Source organism: Sceloporus occidentalis, unplaced genomic scaffold, assembly GCF_023333645.1.
Source record: "Sceloporus occidentalis isolate IW3139 unplaced genomic scaffold, rSceOcc1.0.p SCAF_1, whole genome shotgun sequence".
In the NCBI taxonomy this organism is placed as follows: domain Eukaryota; kingdom Metazoa; phylum Chordata; class Lepidosauria; order Squamata; family Phrynosomatidae; genus Sceloporus; species Sceloporus occidentalis.
The window spans coordinates 91,465,837-91,487,727 of NW_028316981.1; the positions used below are offsets into that span (position 1 = coordinate 91,465,837).

Genomic DNA, 21,891 nt, shown 5'->3' on the forward strand with positions numbered 1-21,891 from the left:
TGGGGAACACCTCTAGAGTGGCACAGTGGACTGTAAAGAAGAGAGAACATTGGTGAAAATGCCCTCCCTTTAATTTGTCTTCCAGTCAAAGGCTTCATGAAACACGAGTCTTCTCTTTGAATGGAAAGAACTGACATCACTCTGTCAAAAACATACAGGAGCCTACAGCTCCTGGTCTCTGATGTTCCAGAGACTGCATAAAACCTTGAAAAAAAACTATAACTGTAAGTTTCTCATCCATTACAATTAAAATTGAAAACAAAGACTAAAAGAGCCCTCCCCTCCCTCCTTCCAACTGTCATCTTCTGTCCTTGGAGGGAGCAAAAGGACAGGTCCAACGCCATCGGGCCTGGCCTCAATTAAGAAAAACAGCCCTCCCTCCAGTCCATCTGCCTTGGTCCAGGCCTCAGAGGGAGAGAAGAATGCTGGACCCACCACCATTCCCTTCTCCTTTTGTGTTGTGTCTTTTTAGATTTGTAAGACTGAGGGCAGGAAACCGTCCATTATAATAATAATAATAATAATAATAATAATAATAAATTTTATTTGTATACCGCTTTTCCACAGATCAAAGCGGTTTACAGCCGTAGAAAACCATTACAAACATTAAAAAACCGTTACAAAACATCTCTAGATAAAAACCAATTACACAAAATTTAAAACACAGTCATACAGCAAGGTAAGGCAGGGAATCAATAGCATCAACATACACAACTTCATTTATCAGGGGGGAAGGCTTGACAAAAAAGGAAGGTTTTAAGCCTTTTTTAAAATGTTTCTAGGAGGGGTCGTCAAACGGAGCTCCTCGGGAAGGGTATTCCAGATTCGCGGGGTCGCCACTGAAAAGGCCATCTGGGATGTAGAAACATATTTGGAAGGTGGAATTTCCATAAGATTCTTCCCGGATGTTCTGCATGTGCGGGGCGGATTATATGGGGAGATGCGGTCCCTCAAGTAACTCAGGCCCAAGCCATGTAAGGCTTTATAGGTAATAACCAACACCTTGTATTGCGCTCGGAAGCGAATAGGCAGCCAGTGAAGATCTTTTAAAAGAGGTTTTATATAGTCAAACCTAGATGTACCGGTGACCAGTCTGGCTGCCATATTTTGTACTAATTGAATCTTCCGGGCTTGGTACAAGGGTAGCCCCATGTAGAGTGCATTACAGAAATCTAGAGGTTACCAGATCATGTACCACAGTTTCAAGGTCCCTTTGGCCCAGGTAGGGTCGCAGTTGGCATATCAACCAAAGTTGATAGCAAGAACTTGTGACCGTCGCATCTACTTGAGATGACAACTGCAGGGACGAGTCCAGAAGTACTCCTAGACTGCGAACTTCGTCCTTCAGGGCAAGTGTGACTCCGTTCAGGACAGATGGACAAATTTCCTTCCCCAGGCCTGGGGAACCTATCACCAGTACTTCCGTTTTTTCTGGATTCAGACTGAGTTTGTCTTCCCTCATCCAGCCCATTACCAACTCCAGGCAGGCATTCAGAGAGACGCCATGCTTAGTTACTGCATCAGTCGGAGACACAGAGAAACATATTTGGGTGTCATCAGCGTACTGATAACACCGCACCCCATGTCTCCGGATGATCTCTCCCAGTGGTTTCATGTAAATGTTGAACAAAGTGGGGGACAAAATAGCTCCCTGAGGGACCCCAGATGTTAGTTCCCTCTTAGAGGAGCAAGTGTCCCCCAACTGCACCATCTGGAATCTGCCCGAGAGATAGGATCAGAACCACTGGAGCACAGTGCCCCCGATACCCAATTCCCTCAGGCGTTCCAGAAGGATACCATGGTCTATGGTATCAAAAGCTGCTGAGATGTCCAAAAGCACCAACCAGGTCACACTTCCCCTGTCAATGCCCAGACGGAAATCATCGACTAAGGCGACCATGGCAATCTCAACTTCATATCCTGCTCTGAAGCCAGTTTGAAATGGGTCCAGATATTATCCCCTCTGTTGTAAGGCGCCCGGACTCCCAGTGATTGAGCAGCACATAAATAAATCCTATTATTATTATTATTATTATTATTAGGCACCCGCTATATAATAAAAATATTAAAGGTAGTTAAAAGGCAGCGTAACACACTATTAAATACCAGTTTTACAAACAGTCAGTTTCCCAAAACCTCTCGGAATAAAAAGCCTTTGTCAGCCAACAGAAGGAAAAGCTAGCCTCCACTGGAAGGAAGTTCCAAAATGTAGGATTATTATTATTATTTATAATATTTATACCCCGCTCTTCAGCCAAAAGGCTATCAGAGCGGCTTACATTTTTTAAAATTAGAATAAGCACCAAGGAAACCTTCTCTCACATCCCAACAAGTGTGTATGAGAGGGTGGTGGTACCAAGAGAATGGTCTCACCCAAAGATCTCAGATTGTGGGCAGGACAGTGGAAGAGATTCTTGTTGTCAGATAACCATGCCATGTAGAGGTTAGAGCTTTACAGGACATAATCAGAACTTTGAATTGTTTCCAGAAACAGACTGAAAGTCAGCAGAACTGTTGTAACAAGGAAGTCATGTGCTTTTACCAGTGCTGGTCAACAGCATGGTAGTAGCTGATACAGAAGGGCCAATGGGATATACTACCTAGAACTGTGGACCAGGATTTGGAAAACTCACGTTTAAATTTTCACTCAAGTTATGAAGCTCACTGAGTGACCTTTGAACCATTTTTCTCAGTCTGATCTACTCATATGGTTAAAAGCAAATGAAGAATTCTGTAAAATGGATTGTCTTGAAGGAAGGACAAGATATAAATAGAATAAATTCTTTAAAATACCCTCTGCCTTCTTTGAATTATTAAAATTTGCTTCCAAATGTAGTACTATTACAACTCAATCATGCAAACAAATAAAGTTATAAAAACATTAGATAATGAGTACCATCAACATTCGTGATATTCTAGCTACATGTAGACACTACTCTGTGATTTCCAAACATTTGTCCTGCAGGTGTTTTTGAATTCAACTCCACAAGCCTGAGCCAGCTTGGTCAACAGTCAGGAATTCTGGGAGCTGCAGTGCAAAACATTTGGAGGACCAAAGATTGGGAATCATTACTCTATTCTATTTTCAATAAAACCTAGTGACAAAATGCCGTGTCTATGTTTCCACTCACAAAAATGTTTTCCCCCTAGTCCTGTTAATACCATGTAGCAAAGGCCAAGCAAGATGCTATACTCACCATCATATTTGGCAATCTCATCATCTGTATCATCTTTCTTAGCCTTGGAAAGAACCCACCTAAAATTAAATTAAATCCCAAGGTCAGAATGAAGACACTGCACACTAAGAAAAAAATTTTGGCTGCCAAAAGTAATAGTGTTATGATATGTCTTTGAACAGATTAAATATGTTGCCTGGACTAAATTTCAGTCCACTAGGATACTTGTATAAATTACATCTTAATCATTATTTGTTGCTAAGCAAGTTACTGGCAATAAAAAAATTATTGACACACTTTCTTTCCTTAAACTCTAGGCTCTCAAATGGGGCTTGTGTGGGCAGCATGGCAGCAAATTTGGAGGAGCAAAGTGGAGCAAAGTTAACTGCCCCCCCCCCTTTTCTTCCGTTTTGTAATTTCCAAAGGAAAAATCCCTGGGCCTGAGGAACCCCTTTGTTCTTTCCAAAGGGAAAATCCCTCACTTTTCTGGTTTAGAAGGCGCACATACTACCTCGAGCAGGAAGGCCACCCCCAACATCATGCTGTAGAGGGGGCCCAGAGGAAAAAAGCTTCAGAACCACTGCCTTAAACAATACACACTTTAGCAGGAATACATGACAGGAGTGTTGGCATGACAGTGCCTGGTTTTCTGGATTTAGATCAGTTTGGTTTCCATCTTGATGATAATCCAAGACCAAATTTTAGGCCATTTTGTAAAGCAGGAATGTATAACTTCCATGTCTGGGGCCACACATGCCTCCTTACTGACCCACATGTGGCAACATCCCCCTTTAATATGTTTTATTTTAAAAGACATCTTACATCCTCTAGCAGGTAGGGAGGCAATTTTACCAACTCTCTACCCCAAACCAATTTAGATCAGTGTGGGCTATATTCTTTGAAACCCAGACACAACTTCCACTTAGTTCAAGTTCTGAAACAAAAGGCCCTTTGTGGTTAACATAGCTCAAGGAGAACCTCCCACCCTCTAGAGGGCAGAATGGACAATTTTAGTTTAGAATAAAAAATCTGTGAATCATAGGCATGGGACTGGTCACATTGGGGCTGGCTATGACCAGCAAGTTGTACTTTTCCCATCTCTGTTGTAAATTAGGCCTCTGTTAGAGATGGTGACTGCACTGTTCTCCAAGTCACCCCTTAGCATTGATTACAGCTGATGGAAGTTGTAGTCTATCATCTGGAGAACCATGCATCTCCACTGCACTTCTATCCCTATGAGATTTTTGAATTATATTTTTTTCTAGTCTTCTTTCATCCATCCTGTCACAGTATTTTGGTTATCTGGAATATATTTTATTTTTGATCAAGATTTTTTAAATCATATTTTGTGAGCTGCCTTGAATGCTTCCTACTATGTTCCCTCTGTCTTAAATGCTACCACTCTGGCCTGAGGCAGAGAAGAGGCAGACACATGTCCACCATCCCTATCCCCAGAGGCAACTGCCACTGCCCTGGACCTGGGAAGAGAAAAGAACCAGCAGTATCTGCTGGACTTGATCCCCTTCCCCACGGTCATTCCATTCTCTTTTTATGTCATGTCTTCTTAGATTATAAACCAGAAGAACTGTCAAATTACCAATCTGTAAGCAACCGTGAAAGTAAAATACTCTAAATAAATATGTTAAAAAGAATATTAATGTTTTAAGCAAACAAATACAAAGACCCATTTTCCTTTTGAAAAGTAACAAGGGCCTTTTTGGACTAACACTTACCCTTCTAAAGTTCCTTTATCGAAGTTCTCAGCAAAATAAACTTCACCTGTTGGGACTGGGGCTGTATAGGTAACCTGATGGGAAACATATCTTGTTAACTGATATCCTGAACAATACTTAAAACTAATTTATACTACTTACAATGAAGCAAAAACATATATGCCCTTTGTATGTTTATATTCCACATTATTTTACTCCCAATTTAACAGCAGAGTTAACATTACAGTTCTTGCAAGACAAACAAATCTTTACAAAGAGCTCTTCAGAACGTAATCCCTCATACTGTTGCGCCACTCTCTGTAGTTAAGTTTCAAGGTAGGACTGCAGTGCAACACTTATACCAGCAATTCATGGGGCTATTCTGGCGTTCCTTTTGTTTTAATGGCCTAGTAGGTAATAAAGCACAAGGAAAACTGAAAATACAATCCCTTTCAACACAACTCTATAGTGCCTAAACTAAGGTAACATAGCATGGCTTCCTAATTTTCAGCCAATACTGAATTAAAATTAAGCATAAACAATTCTCGTATACAAAAGTGATTAACAAAGCGCTCCAAGCTTTAAACATTCAGTGGAGCCATTCTGAACAGTGCAGCTACTTAAGCAGGAAGCAATGCAAGTTTTCCACTTCTTACCACCGAACAGCTTCTACTTGACAAAAGCAAGCAGTAACATTACAGATTGGCCCTCACTTCTCAGATAACAAGCAGGGTAAAATTAACAGAGTTTGGAAATAAATAATCAATTGGCATGTCAAGTTGTTAACTTGCTAGATTTTTCCATCAATGTGGCTTAACTCACTAGACTCCTTGATTAATAAGGATGGTAAACACATGCTTTAATGAGTTTATTATTTTTAAAGTGTTAGAATTTGTTAGAAATGATGCCTCTTCTTCTGTCAAATTCAGTAATGAACAGAAATGAACAGATATAGGATGGGTGACACCTGGCTGAATGAGACTACATGTGAAAGGGATCTGGGAGTCCAAGTAGACCATAAATGGAACATGAGTCAACAGTGCGATGTGGCAGCTAACAAGGCCAATGCGATTTTAGGCTGCATCAATACAAGTATAGTGTATACTTTAGGCCTGAAAGACTGGCGTCACTTCCTCCCCATCACCACCTGCTGGCCTGTGTACTGGGGGGCTTGTGTGGACCAGTGCCAGTTTGTAGTGTTTGTCCACAGAAACCTTCCAGTAAAAAAAACCAACCAAACAAAAAAACCAGGGACTGGCTTATGGTTACTGACCACAACTGTTTTTTTTTTTTTACTGGAAGGTTTATATACCGCCCTGTGGCGAACCAATCCGGGCAGTTTACAACATTAAAATAACATACAGCATAAAAACAATATATTCCCTCCCCCCTTAAAAAGTTATTAAACTGCATATCTAAATTAAAACCACAATAACTAGTTAAAACAACAATAAATTAAACAAAATAATACCAACCGATAAACCACTGCAACTTCAGTTCTAAAGAAATGAAAAGGGGGCTTTGGAGACATTACTGAGGAGGGGGGAGATCCTGAGATCGGGATATTTTAGTCTGGGAAGGCCTGCCTGAAGAGATCCGTCTTGACAGCCTTTTTGAAGCTGTCCAAAGATGTTAATTGACGGATCTCGTCCGGCAGGTCGTTCCAGAGCCTGGGAGCAACAGCAGAAAAAGCCCTCCTGGAGGTCGCCACAAGCCTCGATTTTTGAGGCTGCAACAAGTTCCTCCCAGAGGACCGGAGAGCGCGGGGAGGATTGTATGGGAAGAGGCGGTCTCTGAGATAGCTTGGACCCAAGCCATTTAGGGCTTTAAAGGTAATAACCAACACCTTGTACTGGGCCCAGAAACCAATAGGCAGCCAGTGGAGGGACCTCAGAACCAGAGTGATGTGGTCCCTTCTAGATGTTCCTGACACAAGTCTGGCTGCCATGTTTTGAACCAGCTGTAGTTTCTGAACCAGGCACAAGGGTAGCCCCATATAGAGCGCATTACAGAAGTCAAGGCGTGAGGTTACCAGCGCGTGCACAACAGTCTCGAGATCCCTTACTTCCAGAAAAGGGCGCAGCTGGCATATCAGCCGAAGCTGATAATGAAAAGCGTACATGTTTCAGGGAGAATGAAAAAAGAAAAATATTGATCAGTGATATTTAAACTGAATAAGTTGTAGAAGAGATCCCATACTTTATAACAGTGCTCCCCAACTGGACAGTATCCCCATATTTTGAACTCCCACCATAACATCAGCAATAATTTTTAATGTGTTTTGGAGTATATCTAGGGGGGAAATCCTGGTTAGGGGAAGGCAACTTTAAAATTAAGGAAAAAATGTTTGAAAGTACTAATATCAAAATATGCTCCATGAGACGAGTGTGGCAACCTCCATGCCATTCTCTATAAATCTCATGGTCTGTCCCAAACTCATGACCAAAATAACAAGCTAACAGACAATAATTTGACTAATTAGCATTGGTGGCAACAAATTATTTCCCAATTTCTAACACTTTATCAAATTAATGTTCAAGCATAATACTTCAATAAGATTCTTTGTTGAAGGTTTTCATAGGAACACTTTTCAAACCAACCTTTGGGAGTGGAGGTGGAGTATTGACTTCATGTTTCAGCTCTTCTACCTCTTCAACACCATCTTCAAGGTCATCTTCAATATCTATTACATCATCATCACTATCATCATGATCATCAGCTTCATGTGCCAGGACAAGAATATTTCCAACTAACAGCAATGCTGCACACAGCAACCACTTTTGTTTCATGGTCTATAGATAAGAATGAAAAAGAGAGAGAAGACAAAACAATGCTAAACCTCCAGTGAAAACTAGGAACATAACTTTATACATACGCACATTAGTAAAGACCCCAACGTGATCTGGGTTTGCTAATTTAACTGGTGACTCACAGTTATTATACATACAACAAATGCTGGATGATCCAAGCACAGTCAGCCACATATACTCTTTAAAGCATAACTGATGCTACAGGAGCTCTGACACTTTTTTTTTAACTTCAAGTAAAGAAAAGAGATGCATTAGAGCCAAACAGGTGCTAACTGTAGATAATTCACTAATGTACTCAATGTGAATGAGTCTTAACTGGCAGCAAGAATGTCGAATAAGGATGTGCATTGGGAGCAGCTATTTTGGTAAGGTTATATGTAGGTGGGCTTCGCACAAATTGCTTTAGTTGTTATTTCTGTTAATATTCCATTGAAAGGGTCTTTAAAATATATGAACAAACTCACCTGCCTATACACACACAGAAAGCACAGTCAGCTCTCTTTATAACTATATACAAATACACATATAAAAATATCAGAAACTGTGAACTTGTAAATAAATTATGAGTGGGATTTCTACTAAGTTAGTAGATTTCTACTAAGTTATTATACTATCAACAAATACACCCCACTTAGTTCTAAACTTAGTTCTAACAACTACATCCCACTTAGTGTCACTTCATGTTTACAAGTAACTACTACTGAATAGAATATAACAGTTGGTTATCTGAATCACAAAAGTAGAATACAAATTTAGTAGGACATAAATTGAAAACAGTGTGAGAAAATACAACAGAAGCTATTTTTCCATATCATATATACACATGTATAAGTCGACTTCATGTATAAGTCGAGGTCAACTTCTGGGGCCAAAAATGTGGGTATTTATATGACCCGTGGATGCGTCGAGGGTCCGCTTGAGGAGGAGTCCAGCTGGGGAGAGGCTGCTGGCAAATGCGCGCCCTTGCAAGCCTGTCCCCAGTTGGGCTTTCCCCCACAGAGGCAGCCCAGTGAGGGAGCGGTCTCCAGGGCGAACGCGCGCCCTGGGAAGCCTGTCCTTCACTGGGCTTCCTCTGCGGAGGGAGAACGCACGCTCTGCAGAGGGAGCCCAGCGAAGGAGAGGTCTCCAGGGCGAACGATCGCCCTAGGAAGCCTGTCCCTCGCTGGGCTTCCTCTGTGGAGGAAGCCCAGCGAAGGAGAGGCCTCCAGGGCAAACGCGCGCCCTGGGAAGCGCCTCTGTGGAGGGAGCCCAGAGAAGGAGAGACTCCAGGGCGAACGCGCGCCCTTCCCAGGCTCTCCCCAACTGGGCTGCCCCTTGCGGAAGCAGCCCAGCTGGGGAAAAGCTTGGTGAAAGACCTACTGCCCTGTGCATAAGTCTACCCAGGATTCTGGAGACTATTTTAGGGCAAAAATTTATCGACTTATAGTCAAGTATATACGGTAGCAATAAACAAGGATAATAATAGCAATCTATTAACCTATTTTCAACTTTAATTAAGCTTGCTCTTTTCAATGCAAATAAGGATACAACATGTTTTAAATTTTTTTAAAATTGTTGGCTTGTAATTGAATTTGGTAGATTTGCAAAGCAAATGCTGAAGAATTATTAGCATACTTTTGCATTTCTGAATCAAAATTTGCAAAATATTAACATGCTTCTTTAGGAGAAACTGTTCTAGTTTCAAGGAATAACAATGCTAGTTGCTGTTACTCAGCTATTCGAACAAGCGCCAACTCGCATTGCATACCCTCATCAAAGCCTTTCAGAACAATGTTTAGCACTGGAATCCAGAAATCAAAGCAATGCTGGCTCGTAACTTTGGGGACACATATGTGTATTTTTCCAAGATACATTAGTGTGCTTCCTTGAAATCTGCCCAAAATGTCAATCCCAACTGGTTTCAAAAGACTACAAATATCGTGGATGTTGAGCAGGGCATTGGCACAACAAAGGGCTGTAGCACCAAGGGAAGGGAAATATGGGATTCCTATGGCATTAGATACATAAGGGCACCATACAATAAAGTAAATCCTTGGTATCCACTGGGGTTTGGTTCCAGGACCACCCCGTGGACATAAAAATCCATGGATGCTCAAGTCCCATTATATACAATGGTGTAGTAAAATGGTGTTGTTGATGTGTGCCTTCAAGTCGTTTCTGATGTATGGCGAACCTAAGGTGAACTTATCATGAGGTTTTCTTGGCAAGCTTTTTCAGAGTGGATTTGCTGTTGCCATCCTGTACAGCTGAGTGTGTGCGACTTGCCCAAATTCACCAGTGGATTTATATGGCCAAGCCAGGATTTGAACCTGGTCTCCAGAGACATAGGCCTGTTACAGACAGCCAAAATAAAGCTGCTTCGAGTCACAGTGGAGGTATGGTGTTTCAATGATGCATGCGTCCTAAGAGTCCAGAAGTCGCACCAAAGCCACACTCCAGACCTAAGGACTGGAGCATGGTTTTGGTGTGGCTTCTGGACTCTTAGGACGCATGCATCAGTGAAACACCATACCTCCACTGTGACTCGAAGCAGCTTTATTTTGGCTGTCTGTAACAGGCCATAGTCGAATGCTCAGACTACTACAGCACACTGTCCCTTGCATAAAGCAGTAAAATCAAGGTTTGCTTTTTGAAGTTTATATTTTCTAAAATATTTTCAAGCAGTGGATAGTTGAATCCATGGGTGAGGAAGGCTGACTGTATTGGTCTTCATGATTAGCAATTAATAGAATTTGACCCTATATTAGGGTGAACATCTATGGGAGGTTTGGGGCCTGCACCAACCCTATGTTTCAGTTTTCTCTTAAGGGCCACACCTGCCCACTTTTCCAAAATAGCAGCCAACTCAAGTTTTGAAAAGAAAAGGTATCTTGGGCCCAAAAAAGGTTTGGTGGGACCAAAAAGCACTATCATGGGAAATTGCAGTTTTGTGATATGATTTTGCAGTTGGTTTTTATTCTCCTAGTGCTAGGGAATAAAAACAGCACCCTTACAGGAGTTCTTACAGGCTGCCTTAAAAGTCCAGTACCACAACTTTCTCATAAGGTATGGAAGATATTCCATTGTTATTCTGAAATTATGTTACCTGAACTGAGTCTAAACTGCCTGTCCAGTTTTATGTTCAATAATCATATTCTGTCATTCTCCGCCAGCTGAGTGATAACTTGAAGAACCCATTCTTAATTTCACATTCTGATAAGTTTAATTAACACTGGGCAGAATGAGAATAAAGTTGGAAGAGTCAATGCACTGCATCTCTTCTCCAAGCTAATTACTAATCATATACATACATGTTTGAACTGTCCTGGTAAATTCACTACAATCCATTACCAAGTACACAGATAATCAGGATGCTAAAAGTATAATTATAATCAATACTCACTAAAAACAAATGAACAAACCTGATATTAACCCCCCCCCCCCAATCATTCTCGAAAAGCAAGACTTGGGATACAGCAGCAACTAATTATATTTTTGGCATTTTCTTTGATGACATAGAAAAATGAAAACTAAGCTTCTCCTCACTTCTATCCACAAAGGCCTCCATTTTCTAGCCTTTTAGAGGTAAGAGGTACAAGGCAATTAGATGCTACAGGAAGGATGGCAAACATCCAGGTTTGACCTGCAATCACATCATTTCCCACTACTGGCTTGTGCTGACAGAAGCTGCAGTCTCACAGCTATTTACAGAGCTGCATCTTTCCCATCTCAGCTTTACAGTAATATCTCCAAGCAGCCACTGTTTACAGCAATAGTCACACAAGAAGATGGAAATTAAAGTAAATTTACCTGCACCTTTCACCTTGATTATCATCATTAGCACAGAATTCCTTACACAGGCTCCCAAAGGGCATAGGGTTCCCCGTTCAGTATACAGACAGAACTGAGACTACCTCTAAGTTATGTCTTTTCATGTCCATGTTCCCCCACATGCAAGGTATCAGTGTTTTAAACCATGGGGTTAAGCCTGAATCCTATAGGTTGTGAGACACACACAAACTCCTTCCTGTTTACTTGACCCTGGGCTACACATTTTGTAGTCTCCGACCCTCTGCATACCCACCATACCCACTTTCTCTGAGAAAATGTGAACGAATTGCATCTCCTGGAACTTTACAGAGTTGGCCATTCATCTTTTGACTACGTCCAAAACTCTCCCTCCACACTTTTATCCACATAGTTAAACATTTAAAAATCCTGGGAGAAAACCATTGCAAAAAACTCTGTTTTCCAAAACTGAAAGTCGACTTTCATATACATGTACTTCTCAATTTCAGGCATTTTTTGTGTGGCCTCTAGTCTAGAGAGTCCCAATGACAGTTCTTACCCAAATGCACTCAAGTTGCCCACCCCATCTTAAAGGAATAAATGACTGAAACAAAAATGCTAAAACAAAAATAATTTGCTAGAATTTGCAAGTACATGTTGACATGGTGCCCTTCGAGGGGGGAGGATAACATCTAAGAGTATGTCATAAACTATAGGGAAAAAGAATGAATGCTGTACCCCTGGAAATAGAAACAGCTGGCTGTTACAAATGCAAAAGGTTTGTTTTTGAGTTACAAACTCAAAATGATTGCTCACTGCTCAGTTATGTTTCAGTTGGTCCTTCAATAACTGTTAGCATTCCACCATCCCATGTGAATAAGAGAGATATCTGCAGTTTGTCTGCTCTGGAGAATGCAGCAATCCCCAAAAGTCTCATAACCAGAGGGAAATGCAACTTTAGTATTCCAACCACTACCTAGTCCCACTCTGGTTTCTTACACACTATTCATGTATAGAATGCCATCAGGGCCTGAAAAGGAAGAGCCCTCCCCTCCCTCCTTCCAACTGTCATCTTCTGGCCAGGGAGGGAGTGAAAGGACAGGCCCAATGCCATCGGGCCTGAAGAGGAAGAGCCCTCCCCTCGCTCCTTCCAACTGTCATCTTCTGGCCTTAGAGGGAGCGAAAGGACAGGCCCAATGCCATCAGGCCTGAAGAAGAAGAGCCCTCCTCTCCCTCCTTCCAAATGTCATCTTCTGCCCTGGGAGGGAGTGAAAGGACAGGCCCAGTGCCATCGGGCCTGAAGAGGAAGAGCCCTCCCCTCGCTCCTTCCAACTGTCATCTTCTGGCCTGGGAGAGTGAAAGGACAGGCCCAACACCATCAGGCCCGGCTTCGATTAAGAAAAAGAGCCCTCCCTCCAGTCCATCTGCCTTGGTCCAGGCCTCAGAGGGAGAGAAGAATGCTGGGCCTGATCTCCTTCCCCCTCACCATTCCCTTCTCCTTTTGTGTTGTGTCTTTAGATTGTAAGCCTGAGGGCAGGGAACATGTAAGCTGCCCGGATTCCCAGTGATTGGGCAGCATATAAATAAATCCTATTATTATTATTATTATTATTATTGACTACTAACCTTTGTAGGTTAGACTGTTAGGTGGGGGGAAAAATGCAAGGCTGCATCAGAAATGCTCTGATATGAAACCTATGTATTTTGATTAGAGATATTTCGGACATATCAAGGCATACTTTATTTTTCTAAGGGGAGAGCATGCATTTTCTATCCATCTTTAGTGCAATCTTTATTTTATTTTTATTTCATCTTTTATTTTCTTTGCACTTATGTTTGTGTGGTTTGCCTTCAAGTCCTTTCCAATGTATGGTGGCCCCAAGGCAAACCTATCACAGGGTTTTCTTGGCAATTCTCTTCAGAGTGGGTTTGCCACTGCCATCTTAACAGTTTAACTAGGGCCCTCTTCAGATGGGCCTTTACAGTGCCCCCATCACGTGCTAGGGATCGGCCGAGGGCACACTGCCCATAATGGCCTCACCCCAGCACGTGACGGGGTGTCAAAATGGCGGTGCCCTATACACATGGGTGCCGCCGTTTTGACGTGACGGACGTTTAGCGTCCGCATGTCCCGGCGTCACTGGCGCGCTGCGGCGTCGCAATTGTGCCATAAGAAGAACCCGCCTTTTAAGGGTTCTTTTTGCTATGCGAGGGAGCAGTGCGGTTTGTCAGCTGCGGCTCCCTCGCGCAGCAAAACAAGGCGCGGATAGACCACCCCGCCATAATTTTTACTACACAGCCTCCAGATTTCTTTACATTGTAGAGATTTGGGCTTTTAAAAAACTGTAACAAATAATGTGTTTTCTCTCTCCCTCTTTCCGTCGTATACTTAAGATGTAGCTCAATACATCTTCCATGCTTCCTTATACTGTATAGATTTGGACTTTTTAAAAAAAAACACTATGATAAATCATGTGTTTTCTCACTCTGTCTGACCTTGTGGGATGAACTATGGGGAACAAAACACCATTTTGTTGCGTTTTCTTGAGTCTTAAACTTGGCTCATAAAGAGTAAACTACCATTACCTTTACAGCTGTCTTCTAGATGAACATCAGTTACCCACAACTTGTGCCTTCATTTCTGGACCTTTTCTGGACTCTTCAAAGACCTGTTCACTTTTCTGGAGTCAACAATGGTTCAGAAATGGACAACTTTGATTACTATTTAATGTATAGGTGCATCAGCTCCATGTACACCATAATTTATATTAGCATAAGCTTGCAGGCAGGCAGACAGATGGTTGTCTACCAAAGCAGGTAAAGCACCCTGTGACAAAACAAGCAGGCAAAACTTTCACAACTCTCTCAGAGTTCTCCCTTTCTTTCCATAAAAGAGGAACATTGACAGCTGCGGCTTCTGGTCTCTTAAGATGCATGTGTCATTTAAACAGCATACCTCCAAAGTGACCCGAAGCAGCTTTATTTTGGCCTGTCTGTTCGAGCCTTATGTTAGGAACATTATCCTATGGCATGAAAACTAGGATTTAAACCTGAACGTATTTGCCTGAGGGTGCTGCACTGAATGCAACAGCACTTCTGAATAAACATGCAGAGGAGAGTACTTTGTGTCCATTTAGACCACTACATGTCAAACGAAAATAATTAGTCATGTTTAAGACAACACCCACAACTCTCAAGAACATGCATATATTTTTGCCATTCACAACTCATTAAAACAAAGAGTCTTGTAGGATCTTAAAATTAACAAATTATGGTGCTTCCTTTCAGTGTAGCTCCACACAAAGCTATATTATAAATAGTTATTTCTTGTTAGAAGTAGTAACAAACATGTCTTCAAATTATAAATACTGCATGAAATATTAATCTTTTAGGCTTCCCTCAGTACTCTGCAGAAATTGAACCTCTCACAGAACTAAAACTTAAGTTATTAAAACTTTTTAGAATCCTTCAGTATCTTATTTTATTGTAGAAACAAGTGCTTCTATGTCAGCTTTGAACAAAAGGAAATATTTAATATCGTGGGAGGGCTGCAGAATTTCAGTTAGCAAAATGGTTAAAATGCAGATTTTCAGTCAGCTACTCCTTTTAAGTAGGTATTTCCTCATTCTTGCGTGCATTATCTATTTGAAGTTCAAGGCCGGCACAGTTTATGACACTAACCTCATCCGCCCTTTGCAATCTACCTTTGTCTTCTTATGCTTTCATAGGGTGCACTGCTATTTTATCACTTCCTTCTTCACATCATACATGGCATCTGCCTTTTTTCTCCTCAAGGATTTACAGCTCACACAACTTTTGCTAATAATCCAGATACATTTCATGCTTGATTCTATTATTTTATGTTGCACATTTCCTTTGATATCTTTAGTCCTATATTAGTGGAGACCATTATTAATAGCCTGGCACTTCTAATCAGTTAAACGCTAAAATAGCTGCACCAGTTATAGTTCTCAAACCACTCAGTAACAAACATTTTTTTAAAAGAAGAATGCAGCCATTGGCTGTATAAATATCCTTTCTTTGCACATTCTAATGTCATCCTGCATCCTACACATACATCCCATTCAAGTGCCCTGTTCCCAATTCACTCATGTTCCTTTCCATTCCTCACTGGAACTGGTGATGGAGGAGACCTCCTGGAACAAGTCATCCATATTTTAGGTGCAACAGGAGGCTTTTTGTATGAGGCCATACTTGCTATTCCCATCACCAGACATTCCTAAGCTGCATCCACACTGCAGAAATAGTCCAGTTTGAGACCACTTTAACAACCATGGCTCAATGCTAAGGAATCCTGGAAACTGTAGTTTTGTGAGACATTTAGCTCTCTGACAGAGAAGACTAGACGTCTCACGAAACTACGAATCCCAGAATTCTATTATATGGAGCCATGAGTTAGAGGCATCAAACTGGGTTATTTCTGCAGTGCAGACGCACACTGGATCCCCCCTTTCTAATTGTGAGGCATTGCTCCACAAAAGGAAAAAAAAGTATGGGCCCCTGACATATAGAGAACCAGTGTGGTTTGAGCATTGCTGGAATAGGGCTCTAGAAGAGACCAGGGCTCGAAAACCACTGGGGGTGACCTTGGGCAAGTCACACTGTCTCAGCCTCTGTGGCGGCCATGGCAAACCTCCTCTGAAGAAACTTGGCAAGAAAACCCTGTGATAGGGTCACGATAGGCTGTCAAGATGGATCTCTTCCGGCAGGCCTTTCCTGAATAGGAAAACCCCAACCGGAAATCGAGTTTGCTACTCACGTCAGCGTCTCCTGCAGCTCCCTCGCCCAGCCTGATAACCTGTTAATTTTAATAGATGTTTATTAGACTATCTATGTTTAAGAGATTGTTTTAATTTGTCGTAAATGTAATTGTTGTTTTAAAGGAGGGAGCGAAGATTGGGCTATTTATATAATGTATTGTTTGAATTTTAAATTGTAAGATGCTCTGGTTGTCTTTGGCCACATTCCCACTTACAAATAAATCGCTTTGCAATCCAAATCAATGGATTGGTTTGGCAGGGAAACGTGGTTCACACTACATTTGCCCCGATCGCGTTTTCTTGCTGCAAAATAAAATAACCCACTTGTGGATCACATTGACGAATGAATAGATTCAAAATGGACCCACTCCAGCCGGCCAAAGGGCAAATTTAAATCAATTCTGATCTGGATCTGGTTCACGCATGCGCTGGATCGATTTATTGGAAAAGACGCGGGTTCAATGGGTCTAGCGTATGGCCCTCCCTCTCTGAACCACTTCAGTGATTCAAGTTCAAGTGCAAACCATGGTCATTTAAACCGGTTCAAACCAATTTGTGATCCAGTTTAAACGGTAGTGGGAATGAGGCCCTGGTAACAGAGAAGTGAGAGGTGTGTGTGTGTGTGTATGTATGTGTGTGTGTGTATATATATATATATATATATATATATAAAGCTATTATTTATTTATCTACTTATTTATTATCGTAGGGCCACCGTAAGTCCAAAAGGACTTGGAAGCACACGCAGAAACAAAGTGTTGTGCGCACTGCAGCCAGAGAGGAAGCCCACTGGGGGTGACCTTGGGCAATAAGTCACACTCTCTCAGCCTCAGGGCAAAGCCATGGCAAGGGAACAAAACCTGGAGAGCCTTGCCTACACCCACCCTATGATAGGGTCGCCCTGAATATGGAACGGCTTGAAGGCCCGCCTCAACGACGAAGCGCCCTGAAGAGTAAGCGGAAAGGGAACGAGCGGCACGTGTGTGTCTCAGGGACTGAGCTGCCACGGCCAAGCAGGACTCTGGGGACTGTAGTTTCGAGAGACGTTCAGCCTCCTCTGCCACAGAGCCTCTGCTGCCAGGGCAAACTACAAATCCCGGGGTTCCACTGCCATGGCAGCTCAAGAGATGTCCGGGGGGACTGATGAGTCACGGGCCGGGCGCGGAGGGAGCGCCAACGGACCCGCAACGGCAACGGCAACGGCAACGGCCCCGGGCGCTCCCCGGGCCCGCCTTCCCGCCCGTCCAAGCCCAGGAGGCCCCTGCGTCGGGCCTGGACTGGGCACCAAGGGAACCCTTACAGAGGCCTTCTTCGCCGCCCCTGGATTTGAGGGCCCCTCGCCGCCTCCGCCACCCCCAGTATCCCAGAATGCTCTTTCCCGCCACCTCCCTCCGAATCTCCTATCCTCCTCCAGGGCTGAAATGGGGGACTCACCTCCCTCGCGCGCGCGCACCCCAACCGCCACGGCTCCCCCGCGCCTCCCGTCACGTGACCCTGAGCAGCAGCAGTAGCACTAGCCCTCCGCCGCCGCTTCCCTCCTTACCCTCAAGCCCCGCCCCCCAACGCTCCCGCCGCACTTCCCTACCCCATTGATTCAGGCAGGCGCCGAGTTCCCGCCCTTTCGGCTCCACCCGCGTTTCTCATTGGCTGGGTCCACGTGTCACTCTCCGCCGCTCTAACCCGCAGACGCTGCCCTTCGTGGAGCGCCCTGATTGGCTGGAAGACCAGGTGGGAAGTGCGCGCGGATTGGCTGGCGAGTCAGAGAGGGCGGCTGCTGGAAGAAAAAAAAGGAGCCGCTTCTTTCTTAAAGGGACAGTAGAGTGGAAGGGGCCTTGCTATGTCTGCTGCAAATCTCAACCGCTGAGAAGAATATGGACGGCAGTAGTCCTGAAAGCAGCCTCTTAGCGTTTGGCTTGGAGTCCATGGCTGCACTGTAGAAATAATCCATCTTGACACCGCTTTAACTGCTGTTGCCCAATGCTATGGAATTCTGGGAATTGTAGTTTCCTGTAACTGAGAGCCTCTGGTGCCACAACAAACTATGATTCCCAGGATTCCATAGCGCTGGCTGCATCCGCACTGCAGAAACAATGCAGTCTGGCCTGGCTTTAACTGCCGTGGCTCCATGCTAGGGAATAGTGGAGTGTGTAGTTTGTTGTAGCACCACAACTCTGGAAGGAGAGGCAGTGTATCTCACCCTGAACTACAAACCCCAGGATTCCATAGCACTGAGCCATGGCAGCTGAAGCGGTCTCTAAACTGGACTATTTCTGCAGTGTGGATGCGGAGCATTTACGGTTTTGCCAAATAAACCGAATTTACTTTGCCTTTTGAAGCCCTCTTCCTCAGACCACCCTTACTCTAAGAACAACAACAACGTTTCCCTCTCACTGAAGCTGCCACACAGCAGCAGAATCAATGCGGGACTAGATGACCACACGGACACACGACACTGGAGAGAAGTGGGACGCTCCCACCGCCAGCGACCATGCCCTTGTGCAAAGATTTCCCCATGGCATCGCACTCAGCATTCAGCACTTCTCCCGTGAATGAACTGCCATGGGCCTGGAGCCTCTTCTTCATGGAAAGCTCCCATGAATACCTTGCCCATAGCGTCAACGAAGCGTTATTGCAAAGGTGCCGAAGGCAATAATTATTCATTCATGCTATGGCAGAGCTATGGCCAACACCCTTTCATGTTTGAAATCCCGGCTTCCTGTTGGGCAAATGAGCTTCAAGTGAGGCACCTGAGTGTCTCTGACAGCTGGTCTAATATTTTAATGATCTTACTGAATTTCATTTTTAACCCTCCCTTCGCTTTCCCCCTTTATTTTACTCCATGTTCTTAATTTAAGTGTATTTTTAGTGTATCGAACTCCTAATTTTTAGCGTTATGGTTTGTTGGTATGTGTTTGGGTCATCCCCTGATCTTATAACACCCATACAAATGGTTCATGAGAGTAGCGATAATGAATTTTACATGCGTTATTTAATTGAAGATATATAGATTTCATATTGCATATTTAAAGTAGATAATAATGCAAATGTGTGTGTATATATACACACACATACATATATATATCTTTAAAATATATATATATACATATATATATATATATATATATATATAAGACCTTAGCATAAAATTTTGTTTATATTATGTTTCTCTCTCTGTGTATATGTGTGTGTATGGACACACACATACACACATATATAAACATACCTATATAGTGCACTCACCTATACACAGCTTTGAGCTTACGCAAGGGGCGGCGCATCCCATTTGAACGAATGGGGCGCATGCCTGTGGTGCATGCGTGCCACCGCACCGCCACATGCACGAACCCCATTCACTTGAATCGGGCTCAAGCATACACAATATTTGGCTTGCACAAGGGGGTCCGGAACAGATCCCCTGCATAAGCCAAGGGCGCAGTGTATGATTATATGTGTGTAATACATAATTATATATTATTATATAAATACATTCACATATTGTGCAGTGCACACTGAATACTATTGCGTATATATCACATACATTACCCAATGGTATTATCTTGTTATTCTTTTGAAAAAAATATCTGCATATCTACATACGTATAGCAGATTCACACTGCTTTAACTGTCATGACTAGGGTCAGACTCATATGGAGCAGCAACCCATGGTGTCACCCCCCACACATTCCTCCCATACCACTCCATACAGAATCCTTAGTAATGGTTTTTGTACTAATATTATTCATAAATGATTGTTGTTAGCCAACCTTGAATCAACCTTGGCTCATGGTGACCTTGTGGACGAGACTTCTCCACAACTTCCAGTATTGGCATGCTTTAAGTCCTGCAGACTCATGGCCATGCTCTCCGTGATTGAGTCTACCCATCTGGCTAGGCTTGCCACATCCTGGGAACTGGCGGGACTATTCCACTTTCTGGGAGGCGGGCACAGTCCCGTCCCACTCTCCCTCAGTTCCTGGGACAGGCAAGGCCTTCATCAGAGGCGGAGGTGCATCCTCCGCCTCTGGGAAGGCCTTGGCACCGAGCTGGGCTTGGTGCTTCAGCCTGGGCCTCCCCGCAGCTGGAGGAGGCCCAGGCCGAAGCGCCGAGCATTGCACGGCCTCCACCAGCCCCGGGGAGGCCTCAGAGGCAGTGGTGCACTCGGCACTTCGGCCTGGGCCTCCTCACATATATATATTATTTATTTTTGTCCCGATTTGGTGGCAGCCAATTATGGCAACCCTACATCTGGCGTGAAGCCTTACTCTCTTTCTGCTTCCCTCCACCTTTCCTAGCATTACTGTCTTTTCTAATGAGTCATGCCTTCTCATGATATGGCCAAAATACAACAGCCTCACTTTTGTCATTTTGGCTTCCAGGGAGAGTTCAGGCTTAATCTGGTGGCTCAGTGGTTAAACGCCTGTACTGCAGCCATTCACAAACCATAAGGTTGCATGTTCAGTACTAGCGAAGGGCTCAGGCTCGACTCAGGCCTGCATCCTTCCAAGGTTGCTAAAATGAGTACCCAGCTTATTGGGGGCAATTAACTTACAGTTGTAAACCGCTTAGGTAGTATGAAGCAGTATATACATGAAGCTGCTGTTGCTATCTGTTCAAGGAGACATTTGTATGTTTTTTTTGGCTGCCTACAGCAGTGATGGCGAATGTATGGCACGCGTGCCAAAGGTAGGGTTGCCATATCCCGCCGGGGGGCGGGACAATCCCGGTTTGGGCGGTGCCATCCCGGTCCCGGCCCGGTTTGGCGCCCAAACCGGGACGGCCCCGCCCACCGCGGCCACCTCAGGCCCCGCGGCGGCTCCAAGGCCTTGCTGAGGCCTGGGAAGGCTCTCCGCGGTTGGAGCTCCAGCCGCGGAGATGCTCCCTCCCGGGCCCCAGCGAGGCCTTGGAGGCGGCTCCGCGGTCGGAGCTCCGGCCGCGGGGTCCTCAAGGCCTCCACGAGGCCAGGGAGGAGGAGGAGGCCGCTTCCCACCGCGGCAATTGCCGCGATGAGGAGCGGCCCCTGCCTCTTTCCCGGCCTGGGAGCCTGCTGAGGCTTCCTCCCAGACCGGGAGGAGGAGGAGGACGCTTCCCCTCGCGGCAATCGCCACGATGAGGGGCGGCCCCCGCCTCCTTCCTGGCCTGGGAGGCGGCCTAGGCTCTCTCCCAGGCCGGGAGGAGAAGGAGGAAGCCTGGCACCGTGGCGATCGCCAGGGTGCCAAGCTTCCCCGCGCCCCTTCCTGGCCTGGGAGGCGGCCTAGGCTCTCTCCCAGGCCGGGAGGAGGAGGAGGAAGCCTGGCACCGTGGCGATCGCCACGGTGCCAAGCTTCCCCGCGCCCCTTCCTGGCCTGGGAGCCGGCCTAGGCTCTCTCCCAGGCCGGGAGGAGGAGGAGGAAGCCTGGCACCGTGGCGATCGCCACGATGCCAAGCTTCCCCGCGCCCCTTCCTGGCCTGGGAGCCGGCCTAGGCTCTCTCCCAGGCCGGGAGGAGGAGGAGGAAGCCTGGCACCGTGGCGATCGCCACGATGCCAAGCTTCCCCGCGCCCCTTCCTGGCCTGGGAGCCGGCCTAGGCTCTCTCACAGGCCGGGAGGAGAAGGAGGAAGCCTGGCACGATGCCAAGCTTCCCCGCGCCCCTTCCTGGCCTGGGAGC

At 44.7% G+C, this 21,891-nt stretch overlaps 1 protein-coding gene across 1 annotated transcript in view; it reads right to left on the reverse strand.

Annotated features, from left to right (window-relative positions):
- Positions 1-17,780, reverse strand: part of CANX (calnexin) — a 33,316-nt gene extending 15,536 nt beyond the window's left edge. The window contains exons 1-4 of the mRNA XM_089529013.1: positions 17,682-17,780; positions 7,489-7,680; positions 4,910-4,983; positions 3,198-3,256 (exon numbers count right to left, since the gene is read on the reverse strand). Of these exons, the coding sequence (XP_089385139.1) occupies positions 3,198-3,256; positions 4,910-4,983; positions 7,489-7,677 (322 nt within the window). The 5' untranslated portion in view covers positions 7,678-7,680; positions 17,682-17,780. The remainder of the gene's footprint in view (positions 1-3,197; positions 3,257-4,909; positions 4,984-7,488; positions 7,681-17,681) is intronic.
- Positions 17,781-21,891: the final 4,111 nt, after the last annotated feature.